Raw genomic sequence first — 12,163 nt, 5'->3', positions numbered from 1 at the left:
ACACACGTGCACACACCCCATACTTTTTATTTTCCAGCTAAGCAAAGTTGTGAGCAAATTATTTTGCTTTTAAAAATTAACAATCGAGGGTTGTATCTAACGTCAGTCAAATTCGGAGTAGACCCTTCAAAATTAACAGACGGGACTAACTTAGGTCCATTTGTTTGAATGGGCTTACGCTGAGTAGAACTTTACTGGATGCAACGCCTTGCTTCTCATACTGAACCTGCAAGGGTGTTGATGTGATTTAAATATGACATGCTGGGCAAATCTTGTTACAGATAGGTAGCCGTGTTGGTCTGCCATAGTCAAAATAAAAAAATTCCTTCCAGTAGCACCTTAAAGACCAACTAAATTAGTTCTTGGTATGAGCTTTCGTGTGCATGCACACGAAAGCTCATACCAAGAACTAACTTAGTTGGTCTTTAAGGTGCTACTGGAAGGCATTTTTTTATTTGGGCAAATCTTGTGGGCTTGCTGCTGCAAAAGAAAGAAATAAGTCAACGCAGGCCTTCATATTATCCCCACTTGTCTCCTCACCTGTCTCTGAGCCTCAGCCAGGTTGTACGGCAGGGTGCCCTCCTCCAGAGGAGCAATTCTTTCGATGTCAGCCATCGTCATGCGCCTGGGGAAACAAATGATCACAAAAAAATGAAATTTGCACTGGACACCAGGAGGAAAGTTGCCAGCAGCAATGGGCAGTATTCTGTTCACTCATATGTATTCCAATGTTGTTGTTGTTTTTCATTTTCTTTGCAAGCAAAGAAATGGGTAATTTTCAACTTACCCCCGTGGCTCATATAAATCTGCTAACTGGAACAAGATGTCAACTTCCATGGGTGTAACCTGGCCAAATTTCTGAGCTGCCAGAACAAACTCCTCTGCAGTAGAAATTGGGGGTGGAGGGAGGGGGAGAGGAAAATATAGAAGGAGAAACTAATCAAACAACACCAAAAGTTATCCACAAATATCCTAGAATCACTAACGTTTTTTAGTATTAAACCAATATGCTGCAAAAGAAGAAGAAAACACCGCAAATAGCATGCCCGCCACTGTGTAAATGTATGTTTTAAATACTCTATCCCTCATGCAAACAGGAGAAGCAGTCTGGCCTTATAGCTTAGTGCTAACAGCAGGATTTAGGATATTTGACATACGGTATCAATCAGTTGTGGGTCAGAGTGGGGGAGTGGGGGAAGGAGACAGCGATGTGGAACTTTCTTCTTGCTTGTGCCGTCCCAGTAGGGCTGCATTAATAGAGGGTTGGCACTGCTGAGGGAGTTCTCTATAAAAGTGGTTAGATAGAGCTGATAACATCTTGTTCCAAACTTGTAGATCAGCTTACTGCAATGCCAATACAAGTTTGTGGAATTTTTCAACTAGCCTTGAAGGTCACTTTAATAGGCTGCCAATTTGGCACGACTCCTAGGAAGTTTTCTGAAGCCTTTAAAACATCTTTACGTCGACTGCTCATTCGATCCTGCTTTTTAAGACCTCCATCTCTCCAAAATTAAAAAAAAGTTTCTTTTAAAGAGAGGTAGGAAAACTAATTGTAATGGACAAAGCAACTGAAAATGGAAAGGCACAAGGACAGCTAGGCTTGGATAGTTCCTTTTACCGCTGTCAAAGCATCTCACTTGATATCCTGAAAAGCTGACCAGTGGGGAGGGAGGGAGGGAGGGAGGGAGGGAATAACTGTTCCAGATTAAGGTTCATATCCACATTTTAACTAACCTTTAGTAACTTCCACGTCTTTTCTATGTCCAGCCAGAGTACTATAGATTTTTCTAATGAGTTCCATGTTATTAAGAAGGGTATTAAATCCATTAAAATAGGAAAAACTGACTTGATGAGAAGTGGTTCCTCCAGCAGCCTAGAACAGAGAAAGCAATGAGGAAAGCAGGAAGAGAAAAAAGGATGTTAGATGTATCTGGATTTGTTCATTTTATTTTTTTAAAATCATACCACTTGGAACTTTTGTGGGGAGAGGGGAGAACACTTTGGGAATCATGTTGGAGTTTTCTTTTAATTTAAGAAAAACAGCAATAGAAGTAGCAAGGGATTTTAGAAATGCAAAATGAAAAAAGCCTATTATAGATTCTAAAGTTACTGGAGCTAATCATGACCAGCATGCAAGCTGCCCCCCCCCCTTCCAGGGAAACCTAAACAAATACATATGCAGGATTATAACAACATGGCCAGTGGTAATTTACAGAGTTCAAGTTTCAATACTGTTTCAGTCGAAAATGTTTTATAAGTTGCTTTATTTCTTCTAATGAGCAAATCTCAAAGGCTTAAAAATGCCAAGTATGTTACAGTTGGGGGGGGCAGGATAAAAAAAAAATCAATCATGCTATGGGGGTTGGGAGGAATGGAGCTGCTTTAATATTTAAATCCAGAGAGCACCATATCACCTACATCCGATAGTGAAATCCTCTCTCTGGGTTTCTCCAACTTTGCTTTTAACAATCAGCTTTGCCAAGGAATTCAAAGGTCTTATCTTCAACAGTGCACAAATGCTATTTCCCAGAAGAAAGAAAAAGCAAGCAAATCTTCCCAACATCCATGAGAAAGGAGAGTAACTAACTTTATTTAGGTTGCAAAATTCCATACGGCTCACAGACTGACTCAACTTTTTAAACGCGAGAGGATCATTAGTCCTGCCGTGCAGGAAATGGGGGAACATGTGAGCCTGACATAGCATCAAACCATGGTTTAGTGTTACGTGCAGACACAGCCACCATGCCAGCGGTTCTTCACAGTTCAATTATCTCTTGAGCCTGCCGCAGAAGTCCATTTAACTGAATGCACCACAGGCTGAAGTGGGACTCTCTCCAATATGCCATATCATTCATTGGTTGTGAATTCTGCATTGTAACACAGTACGCATACTTTGCAGAATGTTTATATTTTAACATTTTTCCAAGCTGTCTCCAAGCCAACGTTTGAATGAATGAAAGAACATTCAGCCTTCAAACATCTGCAAAGGACACCAGGAAGCATACTAACATTATGCTTGCTCAGGATCAGAGCTCAGTATGAGATGCAAACAGTCAGAACATGGGATGCTGATGCCAATATCTAAGTGCTACTGTTAGCAAAGCAATTTTCACCCTTACAAAAATCAAAGAAGGGGATGGAACTTTATTACGGATGCATTAAAAGCTGGTTGCTATGGCAGTAGTCCTAAGAAACTCAACACTGCGAAGCAAATGTAGCAATATATTTGACTCGAGGAAAGCCTGTACTGAATGAGATTCGTAATCAGGTCTGTGCACAAATGAAATTAAAAAAAAAATAAACTCCACATTTGAGAAGTAATTTAAGCACAATGCTATTACACATACAAATAAGTTTTCACACACTCATCATCTTCTTCTTCTAAGGTTAAACGTTCCAGAGAATTTGAAATTCATTTATTTGTTACAGTAGGGTACCAATATAGTATTTCAAGGTCTTTCTCCTTATCAAAGTGTTTCCAAGCTACACTTTGCCCATTCCCCAATTCCTGTGTATTTCTCCTCCATCGTCCACATACTACTAACATAATGTTGGTATTAACACTGTGGCAAACCGGTTTGCATCACCAAAATATGCATACTATTACATAATGTAGCTGTGCGAAGCAAGTAGACTCCTTTGACAGGGGAACAGTGCCATTTATCTTCCTCCAAATCACATCGAGTGTGTGCTCTCTAATGTAAATTGCTGTGTGTATAGTTCCTCAGAAAAATACAGCCTAGAATGGTGTTTCAAGCAATGTTTTTTTCCAAGTAAAGCTGACATGATTGATAGCAGGACATGGTCAAAGTGACCCCTCATTGATAGGGGGGCCTGTGAACACAGCCCAGCACTTACTTAGGGTTGTAAATGGTTTTGCACTACAGTGGTACCTCTGGATACAAACGTAATTCGTTCTGGAGGTCCGTTGTTAACCTGAATCCGTTCTTAACCTGAGGTACCACTTTAGCTAATGGGGCCTCCTGCTGCCGCCGCACGATTTCTGTTCTCATCCTGAGGTAAAGTTCTTAACCTGAGGTACTACTTCTGGATAAGTGGAGTCTGTAACCCGAAGTGTTTGTAACCCAAGGTATCACTGTACTAGAAGTGCTTCTGCTTGCAGAAGGAGGGACACTTCGTTTTTACCAATTCCCACCAACTGCAACCTTCAATGCTACATCCCATATTGCTACAGAGGTTTCGCCCCTCCCCAGCTTTTGGGGGGCAAGGGGAGCAGCAGGGGATAGGAGGGAAAGAAGTGCGTCTACTAGTGTAAAGTCACCACCGACTCATAAAGCAAGAACGTCCCTAAAATATATATTTCATATATTTAAATGGAATAAACAGGAGGCGGGAATCGAGGCATTCAGATACTTTTGTTTCTTGGCAAGTGGGGATGTGCAAGTGAAAACAGTTTACACGAAGGCAGCAAAATGTTGTTTATTTTTTGATACTACGCTTGAGAAAAGCTTGGGGGAAAATGCAGGCAATGAAACGGAGGTCCGGAGTACGAAAGGTTTTAAGTCTATAGGGCTCATCCTCAAACCGGCTCCAAAACTAATGAGCTACCAAGAGCTTTGCTAAGCAGCTCAACATGCTAGAAATACTTGCCTGAATGTGAAATATTACCACCCGCCACTCCACCTCCATCCCACCCTCCACCCCCGCAACCAACCAGTTTGTAGGGTCGAATGTGCAGGGATCATACCTCTAAATTATAGCTAAAGTTTGAGGCTCTCTTGCCATCCACATTAAGATGTCATGCAAAATTTCATGCAATCTGTGGGTTAAATTAGATTAAGCATATTTAAAACCATGCAAAGCAGATGTGAGCTTTCAAGCTCAGCATCCTTCCCTTGGTGGCCCTTGGTGCTGAACAAGTTGCCAACCTCTGTGTCAGCAGAGCATCAGCCTTACAGAACAAGACTTTCATGCAGAACTGCCCCGACAGGGAATAGTAGCTTGTTGGGACAGCACACACAAAATAAATTACCCTGATGGTGCAACGGGTCATCTGATAACAGCCTCAACGTTGCTGGCTACTACTCTGGGCCTGAGAAGATAGTATCACGATCTTCTGGAGAAGGAAACCTTACATGAATGGCTAAATGGATTTATCATGTATAAATTTTAACTCCTTCTCTCGCATCCAATGGCTGGGCTAAAGATACTAGCAAAAAACAAACAAACACAAAAAAGAACAGGGGTGGGGAATAAACAAAAGTAAAGATACTAGCAAAACAAACAAACAAACACAAAAAAGAACAGGGGTGGGGAATAAACAAAAGTAAACAAGAGTCTTCTGCCCTCCCTTTAACATCCTCTATGCACTTTTGTCTCAATGGGACAAGGTCCCTAGGCATGACCCAGATATGGGAAAATTACTTACAGCTACTAGACATTCTTCAACGAAAGGTGTCAACATGTGAGGCCGGATTGTGACCATAATGTCTCTAAAGTCAATGGCAGTGACTCTTCCAGCTTGGGCATTATCTCGCTGTACAAATGCTTGCTTTGCATGTTCCAGCTGGATTTCCTGGAGGGGTAAATAGAACAACAGTTAACTAAGGTTCATAACTAACTTTGCCACATTCTCTCTCTCTTATTTAAGAATTCACTGAAGAGTTCACAATTCTTTAAAAACAAAGAGCCCAAAAGATACTCAAGATGCCCTCCAGATGCTGTCAGACTACATCTCCTATTAGTCCCAGACAGTGATACGTAATGGGAACTGGAGTCCAGTAAGATTTGGAAGGTTGCTGCAGGCTATTAGTTTAGCTTTGGGAATGGGGTGATGATCAGAACTCTGCTGGGAGTCAGCATCCTCTTCACAGCATGAAGCTTTCCAAAGTCCCATGGAGCTCAGGACAGTTAACCCCATTTTAAGTTTGTAGGTTAAATATGTTCTCCAAAGTGATCTCAACCTTTTAGATAGGATTTCTGTAGGTTAATGCCCATCTAATTATGCTTAGGATCAAACTCTTTATTTGCAAAACAGTAGATATCGAGATAGTAATTTTGTTTTCTTTTTGTGCAGTCATGAAGATCTTCCAAAGTCTGAAATTCTAATGTTGAGGATTGGATCCCAACAGCCCCTTGCATGCATGTTGGGAGTCCCTATCTGTTCACAGTTCAAGACTTGGCTCCAGCAGAGCTTCCACAAACTGAATAGTGCAAGGACAAGGTGGTGAAGCCAGGGTCCAAGAGACCCTATTCTCTATCCAATGAGTGCAATTATTAGCTCATAAGCAGCATTTTCTACCACTTCTACTACATTTTTACTGTATCAGGAAACCTGCTTTCTTGATGAATTGTTTTAACAAATCGTCTTCTTAGCGATGCTGTAAACACTTTGAAATATGTAGACAGAAAGGCTGAAAGGTTGTACCGCAAGGTATTAAAATAAAATATTAACAACAATGAGCAAATACTGATCAATTGATTTGATGGTTTTAGTATTCAAGGCACAGGATGAGATCCAACCCAACTCCATTCAGTGGAGGGAATTAAGTACATGCTTAACACTTCCACACTGAAACCAATGGGCTAATTTTGGCAGGTGAAAGCAGTGTCTGCTCTAGGTTCCAGAGGCCCCAAGGCAAGACACCCTTCATGACCCCCTCTCCCTCAGTGCTTCTGTCTCACAGAAGAAGCAGCTGTAGCCCTCCACAAGTTGTTAAGACTCCAACTCCCAACTTTCCCAACCACTGAACTTGCTGTCTGGGACTGATGGGAGCTGGAGTCCAACAACATCTGGACAGACATAGGCTCTCCATCCAAGCTCTACCTCCTCACCATAGCTGGTCCACAGAGATCTCATCAGTGGGTCATCAGTAGATGCTCAGCCAAGCCAATCCTTGACATTGGCCCTGCCATAGATTTAAAAGAGAATCTAGTGTAAGATCAGGCCATGTCGGTGGTGGCCCCCACTTGCAGAATGCTCTCCCTAAGGAGGCCAGCCGAGCACCGTCTTCATCTATCTGTAGGCACCACGCAAAGACTTTTCTCTCTATTGGCATTTTTGGCCATTAATTTGAAGGGTGGCACTGTGGTCTCTTTGATGGGGTGAGATGTCTTAAGTCCTGCCTTCTATCTGTTCAACTGTGTTTTTCGAGTCTTATTAGATTATCTTATAAGATTATCTTAATTGGTATTAATGTTAAGTCGCTTCAGCTCACTCTGTGAGAAAAGCAACTTGACCGCTATAAGAAATATTAGAATCATAGAATCATAGAGTTGGAAGAGACCACAAGGGCCATCGAGTCCAACCCCCTGCCAAGCAGGAAACACCATCAGAGCACTCATGACATATGGTTGTCATATTACTACTACTATTACTGAATTCAAAAATATCCTAATATCCTTCATTTCTGCAGCTTAGTCCTGCTGTGAGTTATGTCCTATAACAATATACACTGAAGAGTTTCGAGACTCAGCAAAGAAAGGGTTAAAGCAACTTTGCAAGAAAAATAAATTCAGTTGCTTCTCAATGCAAAATAAATGGCCTGCCAAACGTCCCCTAGATTAGAGGTGGCGTAATCCCTCTACATAACTTTAAAAACAGCTTCGTTCCTTGACGCTGGGTGTCTGAATTCCTAAAAACCACAATAAGTGTTTATACAAAATTAATTTGCAGTTGATAACAGGAACTCTGACACCAGAGCTTTAATGAAAGGATTTCCCAACTTGATTTTTGCCCCCCTCCCCTACCCACAACTTTCCAAACTCTATTTTTCCTGTTACAGCTCATAAAGCTATTTTATTTTCCAGGTACGGGGAGGTTATATTCAGGTATGACTGATATTTCCAATTGATCAACAATTCACTTGATGTAGTGCAGTACAATCCTTCCCACCGCTGCATATTGTGAGGTCCCATTGACAGGTATTATTACCTCATCAACGAGCATGCCAGAACAGAATGCTAGCTTACATTTGAAGTTATTTAACAAAGCCATAAAATGAGGACATGTAAAACATAATGTGAAAAACTGGTGTTTGGGCAGAGATTTCAGACTTTGTGTGAGCCTCTTGCTTAAACCTTATTTGGAAGTGGGCTACACTCTCTTTCCTGAAGAAAACTCACCATTTGTGCAATCTTATGAACAGTTCTGTTTTATAAATACTAAAACAAATGCTTGTTCACTTAAAAATTCAATTTTGTTCATTGTGTTAAAAAATAATAATCTTCCAATTCTATTTATCCATCCTATTTACATGCTACCTTTGATTCAAAGAGTTCAAGAGTGATGAACATAGATTGTCATTTCTTCTTCTTCTTCTTCTTCTTCTTCTTCTTCTTCTTCTTCTTCTTTTTTCTATACCATCCTTCAGTCAAGGATCACAGGGTGATTTATTTTATCTCCTGACATCCTTGTCAAGCAGATAAAGCTGAGTACCAGTGATTTGCCCAAGATTATCCAGTAAGCTTTGCTGAGATTTGAACCAGTCTCTCCTTGGTGGTGGCCCCGCTGTTCTGGAATCCTTCTAGTTAGGTTTTTTAAAAAACAAAACAAAAACCTACTGTCTTTCTTTAAGAAAGCTTAGGCAACCTAATTTCATTTGTCCCATGCCTCTACTTGTTTGTATCCACTCAATGGGTTTAGGGATTTTCTCTCTTTCTCTCTGCATGTTGCACTGTAAGGGCTTGGCCCTGATAAGCAACTAATAAACAGTTGGCAGAAATAAAGAGTAATAATCCCAAACCCAACCTTCCATTCACTGAACCACATTGTGGTTAAATTTGTCATAAAAAAGAAATAAAAACTTTGAGGCCTTTGAGATTAATTTATCTATGCTAAGAAACACTTTCTTCTATAATCAATTACTACCATGTCTTAGACTCCTACCCTAAACAGGGGAGAGAAAAAGTGTGTGTTGAGGGTATCTAGTCTACATTCTTATTTCCTGGTGTTTTAATCCATGTACAGTCGTACCTTGGTTTTCGAACAGCTTAGTTCTCGAACATTTTGGCTTGCCTGATTAGTATTTTGGAAGCTGAATGTCCAATGGAGCTTATGTGGCTTCCGATTGGCTCCAGGAGCTTCTTGCAGCCAATCAGAAGCAGTGCTTTGGTTTCTGAATGTTTTGGAAGTCGAACGGATTTCCAGAACGGATTCCCCTCGACTTCCAAGGTACGACTGTACACTGTATGTTTTATTTTTGAATTGCAAGTGCTCTTGCTTGTTTGCTTGGGAGTCATGTTGCCAATTTAAAAATGGTCCAGGGGGGACACCTTTGACTATTCATGCATGCTAACACTTTCAATTAGAGATGCCAGCTCTAAAGCCATTTCAGAACAATGCCCCCCTCTCCTCTCCCTGTACACTGTTCTGAGGGTTCCTTCGACCCCCCCCCCCGACAATTTTGGGGTATGTAGGGCGTGCATGGCAGAAGGGAGGGGGAAGTCTCATTCTGCAAGTAGAAGTCTTCACGCAGGGCTTCCATTGGCAGGACTCGTTAGGTGAATCCTGCCCAGAGTTTATAAATCCATGAGGAATCAAATTAGATGTGTGTTTCCCTGTGAGACCCTTAAAACTTCCACTGTCTTTTTAAAAAACTACAGCTTCACTAATAACATGTCCATGTACTTCTGTTTAATCAAAGCTATTTCCAATATTGATATTGCAACTCCTTACAAAGGTGACAGAATGATAATAACTGCAGTCAGCAGGATCTTACAAGCTATTTACCTTTCTTCTTCTTATTTTATACACCTATACTGAGTGGGGCAGTATTTGCAGAATAATTTTAAAGTACACCACGGTGCCTCATCTGGTACAAATTAAGAGGAATATATAATTCACACAGAGAGACAACGGCGTCCCCCTGCAGTCTTAAGGTCCAAGGTCTAGATGCCAGAACAAGGTGATCGACTCATATACATGAAAAGCATCAAAGGACAAGGGTTAAATGCCAACGGTTGCTTAATCCAAAGCAAGATTTCTTAAAGATGTGAACAGCCACTCTAAATCTCCAGCTATGGGCAGCTTTTGACAGAAGAAACTAGAATGTTATCTGGCCCATTCAGCTGCTTAGAAGCTAGGTACCGTATTCCCAGACCCATGGTGGCTGGCTGTGATGGTTGCCCTACTGGGAATGCTTAAAGGCATTCTGCATACAGATGTTAAAAACAACAACACCCACCTTTCCAGACAGTCTGCAGGTGCAAAGAATTGAGATTCCAGGAATCACTGCACTGGAAAGTGTTGCATTGTTTATGGCAGATAGAGTACGTGGCAGATTGGCTTTTGTACAGCAGAATTGCCTTTGAGAAGAACCACAGTGCACCAGTGTATACAGAAATATACTGTACATTTCCATGGGATCCCTGTAGTGGGGTGGCAGAAGGGTTGTCCCAGGAGAGGGCTAGGCTATACTTCCTCTTGACTATGTCCTAGATTGCACAACACTTACTATGCCCAAGGGAACTTAATGGGGGCCACTGAGAATCAAGCTCTTTGCCTTGCCCTGCTCCATTCTGGGTTCAATGCCCTGATGTGAGAGTTATGACTTCATGAGAACTGGATTCCACCTCTTTCTCAACTTCCTCCAAGGAGCTTAGGGCAAATACATGGTGATTATCCTACCAACACTTATCCTTCCAATATTTGTTTACTTATTTATAATCAGGATTTTCAATATAACAAGGCAGTATAAAGGTAAAGGGACCCCTGATCATTAGGTCCAGTCGTGGCCAACTCTGGGGTTGCAACGCTCATCTCGCTTTATTGGCTGAGGGAGCCGGCGTACAGCTTCCGGGTCATGTGGCCAGCATGACCAAGCCTCTTCTGGCGAACCAGAGCAGTGCACGGAAACGCTGTTTACGTTCCCGCCGGAGCGGTACCTATTTATCTACTTGCACTTTGACGTGCTTTCGAACTGCTAGGTTGGCAGGAGCAGGGACTGAGCAACGGGAGCTCACCGGGGATTCGAACCGCTGACCTTCTGATCGGCAAGCCCTAGGCTCTGTGTTTAACCTACAGCGCCACCTGCGTCCCTTATACAAAATGTAGTAGACTATTAAAATTTACATAAGCACTAGGACAATAACATTATACCAGAATGTATGGGAATATTGTATACCGCTGCTTTCCCCTCCCCCCTTTTTTGCTTTTATATGTATCTGTTGTTGTTTTTCTCCCTCTCGCTTTTCCTTCTTTTTTTCTGTATCACTTTATTTCTTTTAACTGAAATTACCTTAATAAAATATAGTTATTTTTAAGAAACCTCTGCCACCTGAATTCATTTTTTTGCATCAAGCATTTCTAACAAATCATGGTACTGACTGATCAGTGAGAAGCTGCTGTCTTGAACTGGTTGCCAGACAGCTGGGTGGGACGGACTTGTGCCGCTAGTATGATGCTGGGAATCTGGAACACCAACTCCTTGAAATGGGCTAGAATTTGCCTTGAAATTGTCCCTCAGTGGCGAGAATGGTTAGATATGAAGGATAGTGAAGTCAGCAAAAGGGGAGTCATTAAAACGAACAGAATGTGATTATACTGTATCAGGAATTCCAACATCCTCTTCAGACAAAGAGTTAATGAGGCTCCATCTACTCTACCAATTCAATTTGAAGCATTTGTCCTCGTAGCATTATCTTAATTATTCCTCATCAAAATGATAACACTTCCTACTGTGAACTAACATCCTTATGTAAACAAAATTACAGGCTCCATAGTCCTGAAACACGATCCTTTGTCAAAACTACCTTGTGTAATGGCTCTTTAGAGCCTACCCAATGGAAACACAAACAGAAGCACTCATCCTGCCTTAAGAAGTTTTCAGCGCCGTGTCTGCCACTGCTACCATGTATTTAAAGTAAATTCCCATCCCAAGTGTCGGATATAAATAAATGCAAAACATTTGTTCCAAAGTAAATACAAAAGTTATCTGCAATGTATGGAAAAAAATAATAAAAAATCTTAAGATAGGGGTTGATGAGGAGAACCGTAATAAATCCCAAAATTCCTTCCTTCCCCTCATCTCTCTCCCTCCCTCTCTTCCCCTTGCACAAACAAATGTCCAATTTAAAATGTCGCATTGATACTGGGAGCTGGTTGGCCTCCCATTAGTTCGTTGTAAGACACTGATACATTCCAGTTCCCCATTAGGAGAAGGAATTCATTCAGTCCCACACAGGTTAAAGCTGCCACTTCCAG

The 12,163-nt window shown here is 41.5% G+C and overlaps 1 protein-coding gene across 3 annotated transcripts in view; it reads right to left on the bottom strand.

Annotated features, from left to right (window-relative positions):
• Window positions 1–12,163, bottom strand: part of SLC25A13 (solute carrier family 25 member 13) — a 111,505-nt gene that overhangs the window by 45,527 nt on the left and 53,815 nt on the right. For all 3 annotated transcript variants that reach the window (XM_082193931.1, XM_082193930.1, XM_082193932.1), the window contains 4 exons: window positions 5,390–5,536; window positions 1,735–1,873; window positions 788–881; window positions 541–625 (listed from right to left, as the gene is read on the bottom strand). In XM_082193931.1, coding sequence (XP_082050057.1) covers window positions 541–625; window positions 788–881; window positions 1,735–1,873; window positions 5,390–5,536 — 465 coding nt within the window. The remainder of the gene's footprint in view (window positions 1–540; window positions 626–787; window positions 882–1,734; window positions 1,874–5,389; window positions 5,537–12,163) is intronic.

The sequence above is a fragment of the Podarcis vaucheri genome (genome assembly GCF_965113315.1).
Source record: "Podarcis vaucheri genome assembly, chromosome: 12".
Taxonomy (NCBI): domain Eukaryota; kingdom Metazoa; phylum Chordata; class Lepidosauria; order Squamata; family Lacertidae; genus Podarcis; species Podarcis vaucheri.
The sequence above is the reverse complement of the archived record's forward strand: the minus strand, read 5'-3'. Positions and strand labels throughout refer to the sequence as shown.